The sequence below is a fragment of the Lepisma saccharinum genome, chromosome 1 (genome assembly GCF_977018435.1).
Source record: "Lepisma saccharinum chromosome 1, izLepSacc3.1, whole genome shotgun sequence".
Classification (NCBI taxonomy): Eukaryota; Metazoa; Arthropoda; class Insecta; order Zygentoma; family Lepismatidae; genus Lepisma; species Lepisma saccharinum.
The window spans coordinates 103083560-103107043 of NC_139229.1; the positions used below are offsets into that span (position 1 = coordinate 103083560).

Consider the following 23484-nt stretch of genomic DNA (forward strand, 5'->3'; position numbering starts at 1 on the left):
AAAATAAACTAAATCAACCAATCAATAGCAAAAATTCTTGACTACAGGAATAATTTATTGCCTTTTTGACCTATTTGTTGATTTCTTTACTTTTACTGGCGCCTTGGAGGCAAATTGCACATACACAAACAAGCTCACTTTCCTGCCAGTGCTGCCACCTAGCGACGTGGTCTGGAATTTGTCTCGCAGACATGTGGCGTACCCCAGCCTGGCCTACATATCCCGTAAGTTTCATCGCTCTGTCACTTTATTTCGCTTTTCACAACATTAATCCGGTTATTTATTGACTGTACCAAATATATTGAATAAGAATGACAACACCTTGTTCCATCAGTATAAACCCTAAGGGCACTGAACAGTGACGTTATCAGAAAGTGGTCCCAAAACTTTGTTCATTCATTGCTTCCATTTTCTCGTTTGTTTAACAGGACAAACTTTTTTTCTTTTTGTGCAATGACTGAATCAAAATCAATTTCACTATTGAGTTTGGAAGAGCAGTCCATAGATTTGTAACTTGCATGATTTTTTCTGTTACGTATTTTCCTAATTAATATTATGTGATGCTCAAAATGTAGGACCTTTATGATATTTTTCAAATTCCTCCCAGACGCCGGACATAAAACTAAAATGTAGGACATGTCCGGGAAAAACCGGAAGTATGGTAACCCTATCCATGGAGAGTGTGTATGCTTGCGAAAGGCATTTCTTTTCCCAACATAAATAACTTTTTCAAAATCCAAATAGTGCTCATTACTTTAACCCTTAAACTGAACCATATTTTTTAGCGTAATCTGAACCACCTGGTCTGTCAGACCGACATGCATATTTTCTTTTTTTAATCCAATTTATTTATTTTATGTTAATGATAGCGCAAAATATTTGTTCTGAGAGCCTTAATTATCAACTTCCAAAATGTTTTATCCATGTAAGGTAAAATAAATATGAAGGAATATTTATGGTTTATTTAAAACACAGTAAAAATTGGTCTACCTGCAGCATTCTTTGAGAATATGGAAAGCATGTTTTCATGAGCGGATTTAAAAATTGAGGAGTACAAAAAAATTATAAGAAGGGCCCTTAGCTCAGTAAGATCAGATGTTATTTGGTCTAGGTATTAATTTGTGTGGTTGTTAGGCACACATTGAAGCTGTAGTTCAAACACAAAATACATAAATACCTTAAGAAAAATATTGTCCATCGCGAGCCACCACTTTCACCCATCTGTCAGGCAAGTTACGGATTCCGTGGCGAAAGAAGTCCTCATCCTTTGAGGCAATCCAGTCAGAGACCCATTTTTCGATATCGTCTGAAGAAGTGAACCGCTGTCCAATCAAATCGTTATTCATGCAATCAAACAAGTACTAGTCCGAAGGAGCAACGTCTGGTGAATACGGCGGGTGGGGTAAAACTTCCCATCCAACATTTTCTAAATAGGTTTAGACCGGTTTTGCGACATGTGGGTGAGCGTTATCATGTTGAAAAATAAGTTTATCATGTCTGTTCTCCCATTCTGGTCGTTTCCTGGCCAGAGCTTGCTTCAAACGCTTAATTGTCGTTGATAACGTTCTCCATTAATAGTTTCACCCGGTTGCAGAAGCTCATAGTACACCACACCTTTCAAATCCCACCATATGCTCAGCATAACCTTTGCACACTGAATATCTCATTTCGGGTTCTCGTAATGGATCCACTTCTCATCGCCAGTAACAATGCGATGCAAAAACTCCTTTCTTTTCTGTCTTTGAGGCAGCAATTCGCAAATGGTTTTTCGTCTTTCAACGTCTCTGTCTTTCAATTCATGTGGAACCTGCAACGTACTCCAGTTGGACACCAGTCGTCAGAAAGTTACTCCGCTACTCCTTTAGTCGGGAACATGAGAATCTGCAAATCATCAGGGCTTGCTGGGTAGAAAAGAAAACACAACACTGTTTTCAAAGTTAAAACGCAGTTTTATAAACGCGTATATTTCATAATCACTTACCAGTACAACACTAGAAAATTCACTACTAACATTGGTATATTCCCTCACATAAAGCGAAAGTCAAAGAATTAATTGTTTACTTTCAACTTATCGGCAAGAAGAAAACTCGAAAAACCAAAATCTATACTTCAATTCTCTCCGTTTCCAAGTTCTTATTATTTTTCACCTTCAATTGTTTTTCAAACTCAGTCTGTCGTCAGGTGAGAAACATTCAGGTTAGTTCACTTCCTCGGCTGAGATTAGAAAGTGACGTCAACACGAACAGATTTTGACGTATTTATAAACATGTATAAAAGTTGCAACTACAACTGTATCAGTCTAAGTATAATTATCTGTGACAACTTGAACATTATTTGAAATAACAAACATTTTAAAAATCTTAACTTCTTATAAATATAAAATCTTAAACTCTCAGGTTCGTTACAATTGCCCCTCGTCCGGGGAAAATTTTTGAAGAAATTGTAATTTACAAGTTCTGAAAATTTTTTTTAGTACATAAAGAATATTTAAATACAGAAATTATCTTGAAAATAAGTCAACTTCACCAACCAATGCTTCTCTTCATTCGACAACAACTCAGAAGGAACGTAGTTTGTAGTATCCAAAACAGAATACAATCAAGGATAGTTAATCAGCCAATAAACAGTGAATTCAGGCAATGATTTATTCCATGATGGTTTAATAGAACAGCAGGCTTCCATATATGTAGTTTCTTCTCCAGAAAGACTTTGTAGAAAACGGTATAGGGTTCGATAAGTGGTAAACTGAATCAGTACTTTCCTATAGCACTTCAAACTCAACACTCTTCTTGCTTCTGTGCTTCTAGAATAATGCCTTTAAATTCCACACCAGCAATATAATAACTCCTGCTTATAGGAATCAATCCAAATATTTACTATATGGACCTTCTCTCAGAGGTCTACGGATTTATACATACCGATTCTATCCTCATCTTGGACCTTTCGGATGTACCGCACTAAATATATATCTGGAAAATCCTACTTCATTTGATCAGGAGTGGTAACAAACAACACATCAACTGCATTTTTCTTAATACTTATTTCTTTCTGGTGCAGTTTTTAGAAAAAGCATACGCCAGAGAAAGTCAGAACCAAAACCTTCTTAAATGAATACTTTGGCGCTAAAAGTCAGACCACCGATTTTCAGTTCTACTTGTCTAACAACTAACACTCTCTTCTTGAGTCTTCCGGAAAATCTATACCAGTTTTGTATTCGGAGCCTTTTGCACTTGACTGCCAGGAAATACATTTTCGGTCAGCAATAAGAATTTACATATTATTCTTGTACTTTACGTCCCTGAGAGTTCACTTGCCTAAACGAAGAGGAGGCACTTAGAAAAGGTCGATGTTTGTTTGACTTGATTGAGATCGCTGGTTGTGCAAAAACTCTCTAGTAGTCTCCACTGCTTCTTCTTGCTCGGAGGCAACGTCATGTCTTGGTGAGAAAGAACCACAATTATCGCCTCTACGTCGTGGAGAGTACCGTCGGAGTGGACTACGGCTACGTCGTTCTTCGTAACGCCATCTGCCTGGAGAGCTTTGCCCTTGTTCTGGACGAGGCCTGTACGAGTTCCTCTGTCTTTCGTTCTGATCTCGGTTGAAGCCTCTCCTGCCTGATCCTCTGTTGAATCTTCGAGGTCGTGAGAAATTTCCTCCTCGACTCTCTGAATCCATCTGGATATTTCGTATCTTAAAACTTTTATTGCCTGCAGCTTCTTTATTCTTAGGGTCTTCTTTATTCTTCCAGGAATCAGGGTCATCATAAATATCGAAGTCCTTTAAGAAGTGTGTCAATTCATCCACACTTCGTGGAGCATGCGCCAGACAAAGATTCCGAATGCGATACGGCAACTGTCCAATGATCAAATTAAGAACTTCGCTCTCATTAAAATTGTCAGCTAGGTTTCTGTACGCTGCGTAGACACTCCAGGCAAAACTCTCTAAGTTGTCGTGGACCAGGCGAGAATACCTTCGGTTCCTCACAGCCGCTAGTTGTCTTTGTTTTGCCTTTTCTGATGCAAATTCATCCTTAAAGCGTGCGCAGAAATCAGCATAATTCACAAAGTTGTCCATATTACCAGCTAACCAATGCTCAGCCTTGCTGGTGAAAACCCGAGGTAATAATTCCAATCTATAGTGCTCAGGCACTTGCATTAAGTCAAAACTGACATTTAATTCACGCAGATATCTTTCGGCAGATTGAGCTTCGATATCGCCTTTAAACTTCGGAATGTTCGCGATATCAGCCATTCTGGGCATCTTAAACTCTGTTCTGCGTCGAGGAGAAAAACTGTCATTACTATCCTTTTCTCTAGGCCTCTTGCATCTATCAGAAGTTGTGGTATTACCGGGGAAGAATGGGTTTGGAAGTACAACAGGAGGTTCATAGGCAGTAGCTTCTGGGTTCAGTCCTCGGATTGGATCAGGCACTATATCGGAAGAGGTTTCTCTTCGAATCTGTAAATTATGGATCCTTTCCTGCAGTTCACTGACCCTACTTATAATTGTAACCGTCTGTTCCTGAATTTCTTAGCGAAGAGATACTTCCATCTTTTTAGCCTTCTCATGGAGAAAATTAACCTTTTCTCCAGCTTCCTTTATTTCAACTTTCTGTCCTTGCACTATATTTTCTATGAGTTCTGTTCGTTCACCAAAGGTTTGTAGTGCTACATTAATAGACTCTACACAACTCTTTAATTCTTGAACTCTCTGTGGAGGGTCACATTCAGATTCTCTTCCAGACTGGACAATTTCAAGGCAGGTTTCCATATTCTTCTTCAATTGCTCCTGTTCCTTCTCTATCCGTCCTTGCCGAACTGTTAAGAACTCTAGCTGCTCTTCCACAATTTCCTTTACCCTTTCGTCCACCTTTTCAGTGACTTTAATACTAAGCTTTTCTATCTCTCCTCTGACGCTCTCTACCTGTTCAAGTTTATGTTGAGAGAATAGAGCCTGTAACTCTGACCTTAGTTTTATATCTTCCTGTATCCTCCTTTCTTCCTGGTTTTCAATCAATTCACGGAAAATATCTAAGTCTTCTTTTCTCTTTCTCTCTTCCTCTTTCCTTCTCTTAACTTCTTCCTCTTCTTTTTCCTTCTTTCTCCTTTCCTCCTCTTTCTCTTTTCTTCTTCCTCTTCTTTTTCCTTCTTTCTCCTTTCCTCTTTCTTTCTCTTTTCTTCTTCCTTCTTTCTCCTTTCCTCTTCCTCCTCTTTCCTTCTCTTTTCTTCTTCCTCCTCTTTCTTCTTCCTCTTCTTTTTCCTTCTTTCTCCTTTCCTCTTCCTCCTCTTTCCTTCTCTTTTCTTCTTCCTCCTCTTTCTCTTTCCTTCTCTTTTCTTGTTCCTTTTCTTTCTCTTTTCTTCTATAGACTCAACTATGAGCTTAAACTCCATCATCTCCTTCTTTCGAACTTTCCCTATCTGAGCCATCTCTTTCTTACGCTGTTTCTCCTCCTCTATCCTTTCCTTCTGTCTATGCTCCTCATCCTTCTGTCTACGGTCTTCATACTCCTTTTCTTTCTGGTTTCGCTCTGCTTTAGCTTTCATCAACCAATCAAGTAGCCAGTGATCTGATGAGGGTTTGGTAGGAACGTTCGGTTCTGGTTCTGTTTCTGGTGATGACAAGCATGATTTGCATCGCATCTCTTTATTTGATGCCAACGTTACTTCCTGCCCATCACAACTACTATGAAACCTCTGCAAACATTGGCAACACTGGAAGAATTCCCTGTCATTGGTAAGATCATCAGAGCATCCAAACTTGGTTTCTGCATCCATTGTCGTTCTTCCTCTGCTTCGCAGATTCATTCCTGCCACGTCTTTCTCCATTCTACTACACCGTCTATGGCTCTTACCAGTTAATACCTTCACTTCACTATCACACTTTTACCTTCGTGAATTCCAAGGACTTTTACAATCACCTTCGTGAATTCTATGCACGAACACTTCCAGTATGCACTAAATCGGGTATCACGTTTTAATTGCTAAAATAACTTTGCACTCAAGCCCCCACGATTGTACCAAAATAACTATGCACTCGAGCCCCGCGTTGCTGTGCCAAAATAACTATGCAACGTACTCCAGTTGGACACCAGTCGTCAGAAAGTTACTCCGCTACTCCTTTAGTCGGGAACATGAGAATCTGCGAATCATCAGGGCTTGCTGGGTAGAAAAGAAAACACAACACTGTTTTCAAAGTTAAAACGCAGTTTTATAAACGCGTATATTTCATAATCACTTACCAGTACAACACTAGAACATTCACTACTAACATTGGTATATTCCCTCACATAAAGCGAAAGTCAAAGAACATAAATAATTGTTTACTTTCAACTTATCGGCAAGAAGAAAACTCGAAAAACCAAAATCTATACTTCAATTCTCTCCGTTTCCAAGTTCTTATTATTTTTCACCTTCAATTGTTTTTCAAACTCAGTCTGTCGTCAGGTGAGAAACATTCAGGTTAGTTCACTTCCTCGGCTGAGATTAGAAAGTGACGTCAACACGAACAGATTTTGACGTATTTATAAACATGTATAAAAGTTGCAACTACAACTGTATTAGTCTAAGTATAATTATCTGTGACAACTTGAACATTATTTGAAATAACAAACATTTTAAAAATCTTAACTTCTTATAAATATAAAATCTTAAACTCTCAGGTTTGTTACAAACCCAATGTGACATCTTTTGAATCATTCCCATGCCTTTGAGGCATTTGGAAACAGTTGTTTGATCAACGCCTAATGCTTCAGCAAGTTCTTCCTGCATTTGACACGAATCCTGATCGAGCAATGCTCTCAATTCTTAGTCTTCAATTTTTTTTGGCTGTCCAGGTCGCTCTTGGTCTTCCAGGCCGAAATCACCACTTCTAAACCGTGCAAACCACATCTGACACGTTCGCTCAGCTAGTGCATGGTCACCATACACTTCCACCAAAATACGATTACTTTCGGTAGCACTTTTCTGCATGTTAAAGTAATGAAGCAGAACACCCCGCAAAAACACTTTATCTGGCACAAACTGCGCCATGTTCAGTTGACTACAAAATGCTGTTGTTGATGCGTCAATCAACTGCCTTATACTACGAACGATGCGCTCGTTACGCCATCTGTTGTCCAGGCACACGAATTAATTCCTAGACCAAATATTTTGAGGAGTGTGACAATGTTTTGGCCGTTCAACGCTTTTCCATGTGTATGAGTAGCCTCACGTGCTGCCAAACTAAAACTGCGGAGAACAGGTGATGCCACGAGCAGGAACTTCCACAGTCGTCCAGAATCACTTTTCATTATCATCGCTAATTGTTCCGGAATCTCCACAAACCTGCAACTCAGGAGAATAAATGGGATCAGCATCAGAGTTTTCGACTCTCTGAGAATCAGCACTTTCAACACAGTCATCCTCGAGTACCGACTCTTTGTTTTCTAATAGTTCCCTACCTAACAGGTGCGTCAAAAGAATCGTATGTACCTCCGAAAATGGGTTGCTTTCTTTCTTGGGCCATGGAATCAGTGTTCACTAAAATACTACAAAAGAAACAAAAAAAAAAACACTCTCCACAAATGTATAAAACTCAAACCATGCGGTATTATGGACATAACCCAAACTACCCTCACAATAAAGCTACATTGATACGGTATCGCTCCTTGAGAGGTAAACATTGTGAGGGAAAGGTACTGTGAGTTTCAGGGGGTCTGTCAGACAGATGGTTCGGGTTAAGGTTTAAGGAAGATTCAAATTTCGTGACAATGATTGCCAAAATTATATGATAATTATTCTCTCTGCTAGGAGAATTGAAAAAAATCATAAAACAATCGGAACTGTTACCGATTGTTTTATATTTTTTAAATTCTCCTAGCAGGAAGACTAATTATCGTAGAATTTGGGCAATCATTGTCACACGAAATTTGAACCTTCCTTAAAGTAATGAGCACTGTTTGGATTTTGAAAAAATTATTTATGTTGGAAAAAAATAATAATTAAAAATCACCTTACGCAAGCATGCACGCTTCAGCAGAAATCAAAATCTTGTAGCAGAAACACTAACTATCGTAAAACTTTGGCAATCATTGTCACACGAAATTTGAACCTTTCATAAAGTATTTAGCAGTGTTTCGATTTCAGAAAAATACTTGTTAGTGTTGAAAAAAATACTTTAAAAAATTGACCCAAATTGACTACCGATTCCGGGCTCCGCCCCTGGAGTAATTGACCTACCGCTACTGCGACCCTGCCTTTTTCTATAATTCCCTTTAAAGGCATGTTAGAACCAGGTCTTCGGGCTTCCCGAATAGCAGTTTCGTAGGGTAAAAATTTACTATTCCTTAAGGTGTATTGACGTTCTTTCATCAAAGTAATTGCAATTTTTCACACTATGAGTACTTCTTTCTCGTAGTCTTTTCACTTGCCTGAGACACAATATGGTGCGTACACCTTCCCACATAATCGCACGTTGTGCTTGTGTTTTGTCGATTTTCATTCGTTATGCAGTGTTTCAACCTTCGGAACCCAAGAAACACTCGTGAACAAAGCTCATCTGATCCATTTTTTTTCTGCATTGATTTACGAAGAAAATTGTAATGTTTCGTGGCGCTATCCGTGAATGGTTTTTGGGGCTATCCGTCCCGGAATCGGTGGGAAATTTAAACTAAAAAATTATTTTTGTTTGAAATTTTTGAGTCCAAATTTCCCACTGATTCTAGGCTCCGCCCTTTGGGTAATTGACCTACCGCCTCCAACCACTAACGCGGCCCCGCCTCCGCACCGCTACGCTCCGGCTACCCAGCTTTCTCTATAGAGTCCCTGTTAAAGGCATGTTAGAAATTGCCCAGAGTCACCTGCACCCAAATGAGCCCCAAACTTTTAAATTTGAAGAAATCCGTTTCCAGGATACGTAAAACTTACCTGAATTTCACCACGCTTCCACGACACATCATATCACATTAGGCATATACCCACAGCCCATTCTTTCTAACGAGTAGCTTATATTCACTGCCACATTTTCGACATTCCTTTACTTTCTTCACGATCCCGTGTCAATTAAATTAAAAAAATCCACTGGATCTCCCACACCCGGTACGAATTTCACCACGCATCCACGACACATCAGCTTTCTAACTTTCATTTTCTTTTTTTCTTTAAGAAGATTATGTGATCCTAATTGTGAATAAAAAAATTGGAGTGCAGAAAGAAGTATTTACGACTGTACAGCCGTTTAAAGTTGAGATTTTGTTGTTTGAAATTGTCGAGTCCAAATTTCCCACCAATTCCGGGCTCCGCCCCTGGGGTGATTGACTTATCACCCCCTACCGCTACCGTGGCCCCGCCTCCGCTCCTGCTACCTGCCTTTATCTATAGAGTCCCTTTTAAAGGCATGTTAGAAATTGGCCGGAGTCACCAGCCCCCAACACTATTTCTCACTGTTTTCCACACTGACACATGAAGATACCAAAAATGAAGGCTAAAATTAAACATAAGAAGGCAACTTAGCTCTTTTTACCAAGGCCAGGCACTGAATTGCAGGTCGAAGTTAAATTTGTAAGTCCAAAAATGAAGTAAATCCTACGTTGAAAGTCCTTGTTGTCCTTTTCCACAGAATACCACCCTTCACTGCCTTCCCATCATGAAAATAAGAAGTCGAAAATTATCCCATCCCACAAGTCATTTAGAAAAAACAACCCTTCCCTTTACGGCCTGCAGTTGCCAAAAGGAAATAATTAATTCCAATTTCTGAAGTCTCATAAATGAAATCCAATGTCTGAAGGTAAATGTTTACTATCCTTCGGACACCTATAACTTCTGAGTTTCGTCAATTTTTGACATTTGTACTTACCTATCTGCTTCGCGGATCATTCTTTAACGTGTATTCACGTTTTTTTGATCATTTTTTTTTTTTTTAAAAAAGCGTTTTTGTAACTGAAGGACGTACGTTTCCGCAAATGGTTTGTGGGGCTATGCGAGAATGGTGTGTGGGGCTACGCATATTTTTTTCGAAACCAATTTTTAACTATTGTAACCTATTGTGACCCTACCTAACCTAACCTTACCGGAAATGGTTCGTGGGGCCATGTATGAAAGGTTCGTGGGACTATGCGTCAATGGTTGAATTTCCGCTATGAAACATTCCCACATCACACAAAACACCTTCAAGATGTTAGACAATACTACAGGAACTTATTACGGGGTAACGGTAGGATAAGCCGGAGACGGATTTCTTAAAATTTACAGGAGAAAAGACGAGAAATTACTTACGGAATTGTGTTCTTGAGGTCTTTACGAAGCCGGAGGTATTGTTTTTTAGAATCGTGCTACGTTTTTTGCCCGTAAAAAAGGTATTTTTCGTCAATCATGCATCTCCGTTGTGCGATAGCTCGTGCCGCCATTACCGTTGACTACGTGAATCAAATGTTCCGTGCGTTTGGTTATGTAACCCCCTCACAGTGTAGCAACCACGCGGAAGTTTGACAAGATGACGTGTCAAGGTTGCGTGGTGAAAATGTTCCCTGATATTGAGGATCCTCGAGATTTTCTAATCGAACATGGAATATTGAAAGAAGAAATGGAATGTCCGAAATGTTCAAGTATGTGTAAGTTGCACATTGCTCGGGATGGGAAATGGCTGTACATATGTTCGAAAAGAGTGCAGGGGCGTGGGAAATTAAAGCATAAAAGATTTCCATGTGGATTCAAAATCTCTGCAAGGAAGGGTACATTTATAGGACAAAGTAAATTAACTGTTCAGAATATCGTGAAGTTTTGTAAAATTTGGCTGTTGTTGCCCTACCCAAGACAAGAGTACATGAAATTCGAACTGAACATGTGTTCAATAACAATTGTGGATTGGTCCAACCACTGCCGGCAAGTGTGCGAAGACTGGGTTCTTGCCAATTCGAGACCAATAGGAGGTCCTGGAGTGGTTGTAGAAGTTGATGAAGCAAAGTTCGGAAAGACCAAAAGATGTTTGAATAGAAGAGCACGTCCAGTTGGGGGTCAGTGGGTGTTTGGAGGAATTGAAAGGGAGAACAGTGATCGTTTCTTCATGGTTTCTGTAGAAAACCGCAACGAACAAACTCTGCTACAAGTAATACAGCAATTCATTCTGCCTGGAACAACCATTATTTCAGATTGCTGGAAAGCATATATAAACTTGCAGGGAGCAGGGTACACGCACCTCAGAGTTAACCACAGTGTGGAGTTCATCGACACACCTGCAAGTGGACATATCCATAATCAAAATCAGCAAAGAATGAGAGGCGCCAATGTAGAAGTTCATTCTCAAAACATTGAAAGAGCCTGGCGTAATGTCCGTCATTCCATCCCAATGTTTGGTCGCAAGAAACATCACTTCACGGGTTACTTATCGGAGTACCTCTTCAAGAAAAAATTCCCACTTGAGAGAAGAGTTCATGAATTTTTTAAGCATGCCGGTCGCATGCAATACATTTAAGTGTTGTGAAAGTTAATTTTTTTTTCGGTGAAATTAATAAAATGATTTTTGTTTGGTGAAAGTAATAAAAGACATTTAAGTGTGGTGAAAGTTAATTTTTTTGTGAAAATAATATTTTTTTTTTTTTGGTGAAATTATTTTTTCTAAATTTTCGTAACCTAACTGAACCTAACCTAACTTTACGTGAATGGTTTGTGGAACAAGTTTCGATAGCTCTTTGTGGAAAAATTGTCGATGAAAAACATTTTGTGAATAGCCTGTGCGACATTTATAGGTTCATACGTTTGGCAACACTGCACATCATCTGACAGTACTGCATATCAGCTGACGACAGACAACGTGAGTCAAGCTTTGGCCGCCGAATTAGGAACGACAAATAAAGAATCATAACGTTAAAAGTAACGTGTTTTTCATGGGAAAAAAGTTATCGCCAGCTTCAAAAATCTTCCGCACTGCATATGAGGTAAGTAGCAATGATTTTTATTTGAAAACAACCGAGTATAAAGTGTAGAAATGAAGAAATCTGTCCGAAGGATAGTAAACTAGTACCAATATGTTTTTTAAAAATAACAGTGGTCAAAAGTCCAAAAAACCAGAATGATGGAATTTTAATTTTATAAACAACGTAAGTTTCGTTGCAAGTAGATCTAACAAATTAACTTCCGCGCTATTTGCAAACTGTTTGTTATGAGGAATTAAATATTTTCACGAAAATATTTGAACTGTGCCTGAAATCGAGGGTGTAGAAAGGGGTACCGGAGCCGAAAGGTTATTTATGTTAAAAAAACAACTTGAAAATTACCTTACACACTTCTCATGGACAAGATATTCTCAGTCAAAAAGCGACAGTAAATATCGTAGAAGCGTGGGAATGAATGTAGAAGTAAATCGGAACCTTAGTAGAATGCATTTAGACTTTATTCTAATGCTAAGGGAAACAAACCTAACCACGAAAGCATATATTGAAGAAAACCTTAAGTAATCGCTAAAACTCCGCAGTATGTGTTAACAGACGTACATTGAAATCGAACCACGTAAAAATTGCATTTGTAGCATGATGAAATCGCAATAAAACAAAAGGAACTTGGGCCGTTGTCTTATCAGAAGTAAATCGAAACAGAACCATGTTAAAATTACATTCGTAGCATGATGAAATCGCAATAAAACAAAGGAACTTAGGCTTCTTTTTACCTTGTAAGAACCCTTTCAATGACAGCTATTGCTTCCGTCACTATTTTGAAATTATAATGAACGCTACAAAAACGATTATCTCACAAAACACACATATTCTGGTCAGAAAATATTAACTAGAGCACAAAATACAATACAATCTAAGTAGCCATTGCTATCAGTTATAACTTACAATTTATATTTGCAAAAAATATATTGAAAGTACGATCACCAGTACACGCCCACAACAACATGCAGATATACAGACACAGACTATCCCATAGACATAGACTACCCCAAGGTTATTAGAAGTATGACTACCCATTGCTTTTGCTTTCTCTCTTTCACTACTTCTGTTTCCATAATTCTTCTTCTTCTTTTTGTCCCTGCCAAGGTACCTTGGTCCCTGTCAGCATTATCTTGTCGACTTTGGACATCGTTATTGTTTTGTATTTGTTTTAATGTTTTCTTCTAAAGTTGATAGTTAGGCTGTGTCCAAAAGGTACAAAGTACATACTTGAAGTACAGTCTTGACGGAAGTGACGTCACCGAGTGTAGTTCGAAAGCGCCAAGCAAACGAGTGTACAAGACCAGAGCACGCAGCACACGAGCGGTGCACACTTGCGATCTGTGCTTGCTTTTCATTTGTTAAAAAAATGGACGTCGGAAGTCAATCAGCTGGTAGTTGTAGTTCTTCCATTGTGTGGAAATGTAAGTAAACAAGTTTTTAAAATACTATGTAATTTTATTTATTGGTTTTATTCATATATGCGTGGTTTCTTTCTTCTATAGTGAGAAGTGTTTAAAAGTGAGAAAACAATTTCTTTTTCCGCGATCGTAAACCATGTTGCGGAATGTGTGAAAATTAATTTGAAAGATCAAATTTCTTTCATATTTCTATAATTAATAACGTGCTGTGTTATATAAACTGCACGCCGAGTCATGTGTGTGTTGGTCACGGAAAACAAGAGTGGCACATACAGTCGATGTTTGATAATTTTAGTTTCGAAGCAACTTTTGTTGCATTCCTCACTTGTGCTGGCGCTGCAGTCGAAGTGCAGTTCGAAAGCTTTCCGCTTCCAGGCTTCAAGACCGCACTGCGAGTATGCTCTCAAAGTATGCTCGCTTCAAGTATGGTCTTGCAGCTTTCGGACACAGCCTGAGTCTCACAAATTATTCAGAATCTCAAATATAAAACAATTATTATAAATAATTAACTTTTTTTTGTCCTTTTGCTGTTTCTTCTTCTTATTTTTTAATATATATATATATATAAATATAAAAATCACTTTATATTTCGAGTCTACATTTCCGAGAATATGTATACAGCACCCATATTAATGAAGGGGATAAATCTGTTAGAATGGATGAGAGCGATATTGGAAATGGAATTTTTAAACGTTGTAAACCTTTGTAGAGTGTGATTTGAATTGGACATTCTAGAATTAAATGTTGAGCATTAGGATTATTTTTGACACATTTACAATTTTCTTGAGTTTCAATTTTTATTTTTGTTAAATGTGCTGGTGTACGTACTAGGGATGGCCAAACGGATCCGGATCCATTCGGATCCGGATTCGGATCCAAAAGTTACGGATCTGGATCCGGATCCGAAATTTCCGGATCCGGATCCGGGTCTGAAAGTTTCTAATCTGGATCCGAGAGTTCCGGATCTGAAAGTTTCGGATCTGGATCCGGATCCGAAAGTTTCGGATCTGGATCCGGATCCGAAAGTTTCGGATCTGGATCCGGATCCGAAAGTTACGGATCTGGATCCGGATCCGAGAGTTACGGATCTGGATCCGGATCCGAAAATTCCGGATACGGATCCGGGTCTGAAAGTTTCGGATCCGGATCCGGGTCCGAAAATTCCGGATTTTTTGGATCCGGATCCGAGAGTTTCGTATCTCAATCCCATTATAATATTACCACACCTTAAACGGTATTATGATCTTCGATTACACAGAAATTTTTCATTAATTAGTACTACAAGAATTTTTTTCAAGTGTTGTTCCTAAAACACTTTGCTACGCATCGGCTGACACACACGTGCACAAAAATAATCCTACTTGTTTAACATAAAATGTCAGAGGTGATTTTGTAAATGCCATTGAAACGAATATGTATTCATTCGAATGTATTGGAAATGGAAACACACATAAATGTGAGACATTCCATTCCAGAATGAAACCTTTAACACATATAACAAGATAGAAATGTTATACAAAAATTATGCAATTGTTCTACACTTACAGTTTTACAAATTAAAATAAAACATTATAATATATGCAGTGTTATATAATTACAAAGTGTAAGACTAACAAGGGAGGTTATCTAAGTGTCCCCCTCCGATTTCCATGAAACTTGGCAGGTGTATAGCGGGGCCCATGGAAGAAATACGTGTTTTTTTTTGTTTCAGCTAAAAAACGGTTTTACGGGGCAAAACTCACTCAATTGTCAAGATGAGGACAAATTGAAGTGCGGATCTGGCCCCTGTGTCCTCCCTCCGATTTCCATGAAACTTGGCAGGTGTGTGTATAAACGGACCCAAATGAAGAAATACGTGTTTTTTTTTGTTTGGGCTAAAAATCTGTTCTAGGGGGCAACCTCCCCTGAAATGTCAAGATGAGGACAAATTGAAATGGGGATCTGACCCCTGTGTTCCCTTCCGATTTCCATGAAACGTGTTAGGTGTATAGAGGGGCCCAAAGGAAGAAATACGTGTTTTTTTTTGTTTCGGCTAAAAAAACTGTTTTAGGGGCAAAACCATATATATATATATATATATATATATATATATATATATATATATATATGTTTATGTATGTATATTATATATATATATATATATATATATATATATATATATATATATATATATATATAAGTTATATTAGCAGGTAACAATATGTTACAAGCACATTCTTACTTTCCAAAGAAGCGCATGTGGGATGGCAAAACGGATCCGGATCCGAAAGTTCTGGATCAGTAGTGTAGGTGGCCCGGTTCTGCGCCCGAAAATGGTGCTCGGTGGGGCTCGCAGTGTTGCCAGCTCCTCACTCAAAAAAATCACCAAGGTTTTTGTTTTTGGGTCTAACCTAACCTAAAGCAAGGAGCTGGCAACCTTGCTTGAGGTATTTTCTCGCAGTGTTGCCAACTCCTCACTCGAAAAAATCACCAAGGTTTTTTTTGGGTCTAACCTAACCTAAAGCAAGGAGCTGGCAACCTTGCTTGAGGCTTGCCTTACAGCGCATAAAGCAAGGTTGCCAACCCACTGGTACTTTTGCCATAGCCTTTTACAAGAAAAAAAAGAGAAAGGGAAGAGTTAAACAACCGACAGCTTACCCCACACAGCCTTTTTTGGTCTAACCTAACCTAAAGCAAGGAGCTGGCAACTTTGCTTGTGCAATCAACCCGGTTGACCCCCCTCAAGTAAATATCAGCGTTGCCAACTCCTCACTCGAAAAAATCACCAAGATTTTTTTGGTCTAACCTAACCTAAAGCAAGGAGCTGGCAATTTTGCTTGTGCAATCAACCCGGTTGACCGCCCTCAAGTAAATATCAGCGTTGCCAACTCCTCACTCGAAAAAATCACCAAGATTTTTTTTGGTCTAACCTAACCTAAAGAAAGGAGCTGGCAACTTTGCTTGTGCAATCAACCCGGTTGACCCCCCTCAAGTAAATATCAGCGTTGCCAACTCCTCACTCGAAAAAAAATCACCAAGATTTTTTTGGTCTAACCTAACCTAAAGCAAGGAGCTGGCAATTTTGCTTGTGCAATCAACCCGGTTGACCGCCCTCAAGTAAAAATCAGCGTTGCCAACTCCTCACTCGAAAAAAAAATCACCAAGGTTTTTTTTGGTCTAACCTAACCTAAAGCAAGGAGGTGGCAACTTTGCTTGAGGCTTGCCTTACAGTGCATAAAGCAATTTTTGCCAACCTGCACACACTGGGCAAGGAGAGCCGGCACTGCCGTAAAAGAGAGAGAGATGGGTGGATGGCAACGCAGTATGTGTGTGCGTGTGTGCGTATAATATGTAGCATTATTAACTAGAGTGTGTTGGCAATTTACTTACAACTAAGAAAAATAGAGATGCCAACGTTGGTGTAAGATGAAGAGAGAGAGAGAGAGACCCATGGCTGGCAACAGTAACGAGCGAATGCGCCATATCGTAATTTTCCAACTCCGTATATCGTGACCTTTGTAAACCTCTCTCGGGGGAACGATGTGCCACACACACGCGCGCGCGCGCCTGTATTGTGACGCAAGCAAACAAACAAAATAATAATTGTTGTTTTTAGGATACCTGGCCCCTATAACCTCGCGAGGGGTGCGTGGTGCCCAACACAGTTCTAATGGCCACGGCTAACAAAGTCATGCCTCTGTAGAGTTTTACGTGTTTTTTTTTCTCAAACTTCCATGAAACCCTACAGAGGACCTCCGTAATGCATGCAACGTGTACTAACGACTCTAGTGTTATTTGATGTTGTGATATTTTTGGATATAGAGTTTTATTGTGAGATATAGATAAAAATAATTATGTTTATTATAATATTTTCTTGATGAAGATGGAGAATATGTGCGTGTTACAAATAAAGTTGCATGCTTTTTTCTAGTGTGTGTGTATGTGTTTTTGATGTTTCGACAGCATCTGAAACGATAAAAAAGAAATTTTATTGTTAATTTTCACGTGTAAAAACAACAAATTTTTTTGTGCAAATTTTCTGATTGTCTCGTGCTATAGTGCAAAAAAGATATTGTAACTGATAACTAATGAAATTGATATTTGTAACTGATCTGAACTAGTGAAATTCGTATTGTGCCATTGTAACTGATTGTGCTAGTGCAGAAAATTTATTATTGTGCAAGAAAAGATGTTAAAAAACTTGTTAAAACTGCTCTGTGACCCTCTCGTTCTTCACGTCGTAGGCGAAGGACTTCTCTGCAATCAGGATGACACTGCATAGGGTATCCTCGGGCAAGGCATCGTGGAACTCGCAGACGACCTTGATGTTGGTTCGATCGTTGACCACAACCTTCTTTCTCTTAGATGTGTTGATGACGGTCATGGGTCTCCGTGCTTTGAACTCGCTGGGCGTGTAGTACATGTCCACGCTTCCCTCGGTCACGCGTTTGTAAGCCGAGAACGCTTCGTAAAGTTTGAGGTAATCGTCTTTGGTCACGTCGAGGTTGTAATTCTCGCGCGGGAACACTTCGTTGCGTCCGTTCTTCAGATAAACGTTCTTGATCTTGCAGTCGTCGAACTTGCTGGAATCTTTTTCCTGATTCTTGTCCCTCCCGGTCTGAAAGAGCACTACGACGAAATCTGGCATGTCGAACTGTATGTTGTTGAACTGCGTCGTCACGTCGAATTCCATGTGACTTCCCGACGCCATCTTCTGCACGCACTGGTAACCGTGAAAGTGAATCGGCACCTGCGGACTTTTCAAGATCTCCGCTTTGTACTTGAGGGCGTAGTTCGTTTCGTATTCCACCACCGGCATTCTCAATTCCATGCTCCGGATGACGCACTTGGCTGCTTCGGGTAGAGTGTTGGCTATCGGCGTGGTGGCGTCCGGACCCAAAGTAGAGTATCGCATCAGTGCGTCGTTGTCGTTGGCCGCTCTTCGAAACGTAACGCGCAGTCCTCCCTTCCACATGATCTCCTTGTAGTCCGAGAAGAAACCAGGCAGCAGACGCATGGGAAAGAGCACCGTGTGACTTTTCGTCGATATTTTGGTCCCGGCTTCGAATCCCCCGGCCTGGTAGTACGCTGCGTCCGTTTTGGATAATTTCAAAGTTCCCACTGCCGTCGACGTGATGCCTGGATAATCTATTCTGTCGATGACGGTGTTGTGTTTCCTCACCTCCACCTGCGAGAACAGGTGAGGCACGAAGTTGTCCACGAGTATCAAGTTTGCTGCTGCGGGAAACGCGTCTCCGCTTTCTTTCTTCACCACGTCGAATTGAAGGTAGAGGTCCGCTCTGTGAGGATGAACGAACCCGTCGCCTACGTCCACGTCGTATTCGATCTCCCTGTTCGCTTCGTTCAGATTGGCGAACGTGCGACGGTTGGGAGGGAAAGATTGCAATTCGTAACTTTCGATTTGCTCCATTTTACATGTATGGTTATTTATTATACGTTGATCTCCACGATGGCCGTCGTAGTGGCACCTGCGAAATCCACCACGTCTCCTTTCTCGTTCGTCACCACCAACTCTATGTCGTCTATGCTGTTGCGACATACTGGAAAATAGATCGGCGAAGAGGGCGTGTAGATGATCGGTTCCATGAACTCGGAACTTGGTTTGAACGTGGCTATGATTCCCGTCTGCTTGTGACTTCCTAACAATCCGTCCGAAGATTTCGTGATCATGCCTTCGGCCACGTTACAGTGTACGTTCAGAGTCTCTATGGCCAAGAATTTAGGAATGTTGGTTGCTACGTGCTTGATGCCAGCTTCGAGTTTGGTGTCGTTCTCGAAACCTAAAAGTTCTCCCATGGTGCCCAGGTCCACGGTCTCCGTCGCGGATAGGATTTCCACTCTGTGCGTGACCGAATTTTGAGAAAGGTATGTGCCTTTGGGTAACTGAGCTTGCAAAGTGGAAAGATTGTATTGTCCTGGCGTGACGACGATGTGTTCGCTTCCGACGCTAATTTTGTTGTTGTGCTGCGTAACATTGGGTATGAGGTACATGCTGTAGAATGCACGCAGAGCCACGGATTTAGGATAGACGATGTCGTCGTGCAGCGTGAGTTTCAAGATTGAAGATTCGCTCGTGAGATGGAACACGCCCATCCTAGTGATGCTGTTTGAGGTTCCACAATGCTTTCTGGAAATCCTCGATCGTAGGGTTATTTATTTTAGAGAGAAACGCGAGCACGGAGAGGCAGAGATGACCGCAGTTCACGTCTCCGAAATTTTGAATGCGTTCGTCGTTGTAGTATATGGAGGTTTTGTTCGTTTTCAGATAATGAACTAAATTTGTAGGTGGAACACCTCCGAAAGAATCGAAAACGAATGCTTTTTCATTGTCGTTTTTGTGGTAACATATCCAGTGCGTGCCTGGATTTTCTTGACCGTCCAAGTTGACTACTCCGCATTCTCTTCTTTTGACGCTTGAAGGTAACGAGTCTGACATGAAAACTCCTCTGAAGTGTTTGATTTGTAACGGTTTGATCAGAGATTCAATGTCTCGGTTGGTGAGTGCTTCTGTTTCTTTTTTTTAAAGTTTTTCATCACGCCCTTCCCCTTCTTCTCCATGGCCAGGTTGTGACGTTTCTGTTCTTCCAATTCCGCCTTGTTCTTCTTCGAGTCGATGACGGTTTTCGCGATGGCGGCACTTCCGCCGGCCAAACTTCCAACGGCCCCCAATGCTGCCAGGATGGCCGGGATGCTGAATATGAAACCTCCGATCTTTTGCTGTTTCCGCGAACGCTGCAATCTTTTCAATTGAGGTGTGCTGAGCAGCAATTTCATTCCGTGTCCTTTCGACAAGCAAGAACGTTTCTTCTCGCGTTGTTTCTTGGTGAGTAACCCATCGAGGGCACCTAGATTTTTAAGATTGGAGTATGGTATCTGGTACACGACACCCTTGGGCTTCATGTTGATGCTCTGTGTGTTATTTTCACGGTATGTTATTTATATATATATTCTGAGATTTTTTCTTGTGTAGTTTTTTACGGTATGTTATTTATATATTTTCAAGGCCTCGCAGTCGTTACACAAATTCTATTACGTGCTTCGTTTTCTTGCCAAGAAGTTCCTTTGTCCCCTTGTACACGATTCGAGTTTTGTTCTCGATTAAAATAGATAGCTTCTCGTCGGATAACATGTTAGCGTATCGATCTGGTAAAAATAGACTGTATTGTGCGTTGAGCAACAGGCGTACCTTGGGACCATACTGGGTAGAAACGATTGAACCGGAAGTTATCGTGTAAGGTTTGTCGACTTCCAATTCCTGAATTTTTACATACTCGACTGACAAATTTAGCATTTGTTTTAATGCTTGGAGATCACTTATTTTTTCAGTCGTCATATCAAAAAAAATTTCAGAGTGTTAGAGAGAAATTTAATTGTTTTTTCACGATGTGTGTTATTTATATATACCGAAGATTATTTATTTATATATCAAGTTTTTTTGACACGTATATATATTATTATTTTTAACAGAGGAAGAAAGTCCGTGCTTCGGAAAACGCGATGATGTGCGTAATGATATCTTCCCTCTCCTGCATAGACTTGTACCAATCTACTGTGTACCGTCTTCTTCCCTGCATTGCCTCGTGCAATTCATCGAACCTATCGTTTAATTTCTCCCCTGCAGCCGAAAGCAGAATGTTGAGATCACCGCACCTCAGGCCGCTGATCTCCCGAAGACGGTCCTTGAGAACTATTTCGCACGGAATTCGAAATGCCGGCGTCGTTTTAGCTATGATCACAAGTTTATTAAGATCTCCGTTAACTACCTTTTTGAATATTTTAGATAGTAGTTCGTGCGGCAAATCAGTTATGCGAGACATGTTGTTTTTTTACGGTATGTTATTTATATACCCCACCCCAATTTTTGTTTCGTGTTCATGGCGATGGTGGTACCCAGTGCGGCGACCCGTTCACCCAGCGATGCGTCTCTGCTCACGAACCTTTCGAAAGCTGCGTGCTCTAACTTTCTGTCTGCTTCGTGACGTGCGTCCAGATCCGTCTGCGTGGTGTTGTAAGCGATGTCGTGATCTTTGCATGCCGCGTCCAACGGATTCACACCCTTGTCTCCTCTCTCCAATCTTTTCTCGAGTTTGGTACCCGGTCCACAGTACTGGTAGCCAGGTAGATGCATCTCAAAAGGTAACTTGTTGATGATGTCGTTCACGAGTCCCTTTCCTTCGGCCACGTTCCAAAATTTCGGAGGCAGCGTGTTGATGATTTTGATCAGGTAACCTATGCCCTTGTCGTCGTTCACGATGAAGTTGGAAAGTTTCGTGCTGATCATGTCCACGATGCCAACCTTCTCGTTGTAGAAATTACGATTGCCTGCATTCTCTTCGCCGGCTATCACCAACAATCGGTCCACGAGCTTCCTAACGTCGTCCACCCAAACGAATTCTTTGGGTAACGTGTTGTAGCGTTTGACGCCGCTGCCTGTTTTGACCTGGTTCCAAATCGGTTTGATGAGATTCCTGTACTTCTCGCCGCTGCTCGATTTCACCCTATTCTGCGAGGCGTCGTTGTTCTGGTACAAAGCATCCGTCATGATCAGAATTTCCTTGTAACTTTGGTAATCTTCGTCGGTGTAATCTTTCGGCTGCTTTTTGGCGACGAGTTCCCACAGTCCCACCGTACCCGGATACCTGTTCCAACTATCCTTGTCGCCTAAATTGACTTTAATGTCGTTGCCTTCGAAGGTCACCTTCGATTTCCCAATCTTCCACACCACACCGCCGCCTTCGCTGGTTTCCATGCTGGGATACAATCCGAACACTTCATCCTTGTCGAATTTCCCCGTGCTCAGGTAGTCTCGTGCCAAAGGTCCCAACTCGATCTTATCCGAAGACGACGTGCTGCCTATGGCTCGACGTCGTGCCGGTGCATCCTTCAGTTCGAACGGCGTCGAAGGAATGCTCGAAATAGGCGTGGGTACGGCGTAACTTTTAGCTGCGAGCGGTACGAGTTCATTAATCAAATTTTTATTTTGTTCCGTGACACTTTTAATTTCTTTACCTAGACTGCTGATGGCATCGATCACGGGTTGATCCTGACGTTTCTTCTCTTCGTAGAATCCGCGATTCTCGGATTTCCAACCTTTGAAGCGTTTCGCGAGGTAATCGCGAAGCTTGAGATTTTCGTCTTCGATTTTTCGTTTCGTCATGACGTTATTTATATACGTCGTTTCTCACAACGTTGCAACGTTTAGAAAGTCGTTGATTTTGTTTCTGTATTTTCCGTCGTTGGGTTTCCTCGTCATGTCGATCGTCGCGAATCCGAAATCGTCTCCGTTCCAGCAAGTAGAGCAGCAGCGTTCCGAAAATTGATTGTAGTTCATGTCTCCGCCTACGTAGTCATCGTACGCGTGCTTGAGGTTGGTGTGATCTTGACGAAACAAACATATGAAATTAGCGTTGTCGCGCACTAACTGTTTTGGAATTTTGGAAAACGTTTGAGCTAGGTAAAAACAATCCATTCCTTTGTGACGACCTTGCGTGAAAAAGTTGCGAATTTCATTTTGATTTTCCAGGATGGCGTCGTCGAACACGACGACTGAATTTTCACGACAATCGTCGAGTGGTTTTATTTCCGAGGCGAACGTTGCAATGTCCAGACCATCGTACAGTTTCATCAGTTGCTGGTATTTAGATTGCTCCAAACTTTTCGAGAACACGTACAGGTGCCTGTTTTTCCAATTTAACCAATTCGGTGCGAGGAGAAAATTGTCCACGAGCAGTGTCGTTTTCCCACACCCCGAAGGACCTACGATCAGACAGCGGATGCTGTCGGGAAGCAACTCACCGTTCTTTTTTTTCGTTTGACTTTCCGGATCCGGTAGACGCTTCACCACGTTTCACGTACTCACAAGATCACTTCGTCCGCGTCGATCCAACTCTTTTCCGGAAGTCCCAGCCATTTGACAAACAGTTTGTCACCTTTCCTACGCAATACTTTCTCGATGAGGTACGTGTCGGGGTGTTTCGTTTTAGAGAGTTCCTCTTCGTAAAATCTTCCTTTCAAAATCTCACCGCTACTATCTTTTATTATATACGTGTGTCGGTTTCCGGGTAGAACTCGAACCACGGTATAGAGTTCCGTGCTCCAATTTTTTGTGAACCCCTTCTCGAAGGTGCGTTTGAATTTGCTGATCCTCACCCGGTCTCCAAT

The 23484-nt window shown here is 40.8% G+C and overlaps 1 protein-coding gene across 1 annotated transcript in view; it reads right to left on the bottom strand.

The window, feature by feature from the left end:
- The window catches only part of LOC145998869 (uncharacterized), a 28426-nt gene extending 15538 nt beyond the window's left edge, over positions 1 to 12888 (bottom strand). The window contains exon 1 of the mRNA XM_083135565.1: positions 12809 to 12888. Within this exon, the coding sequence (XP_082991691.1) occupies positions 12809 to 12869 (61 nt within the window). The 5' untranslated portion in view covers positions 12870 to 12888. The remainder of the gene's footprint in view (positions 1 to 12808) is intronic.
- Positions 12889 to 23484: the final 10596 nt, after the last annotated feature.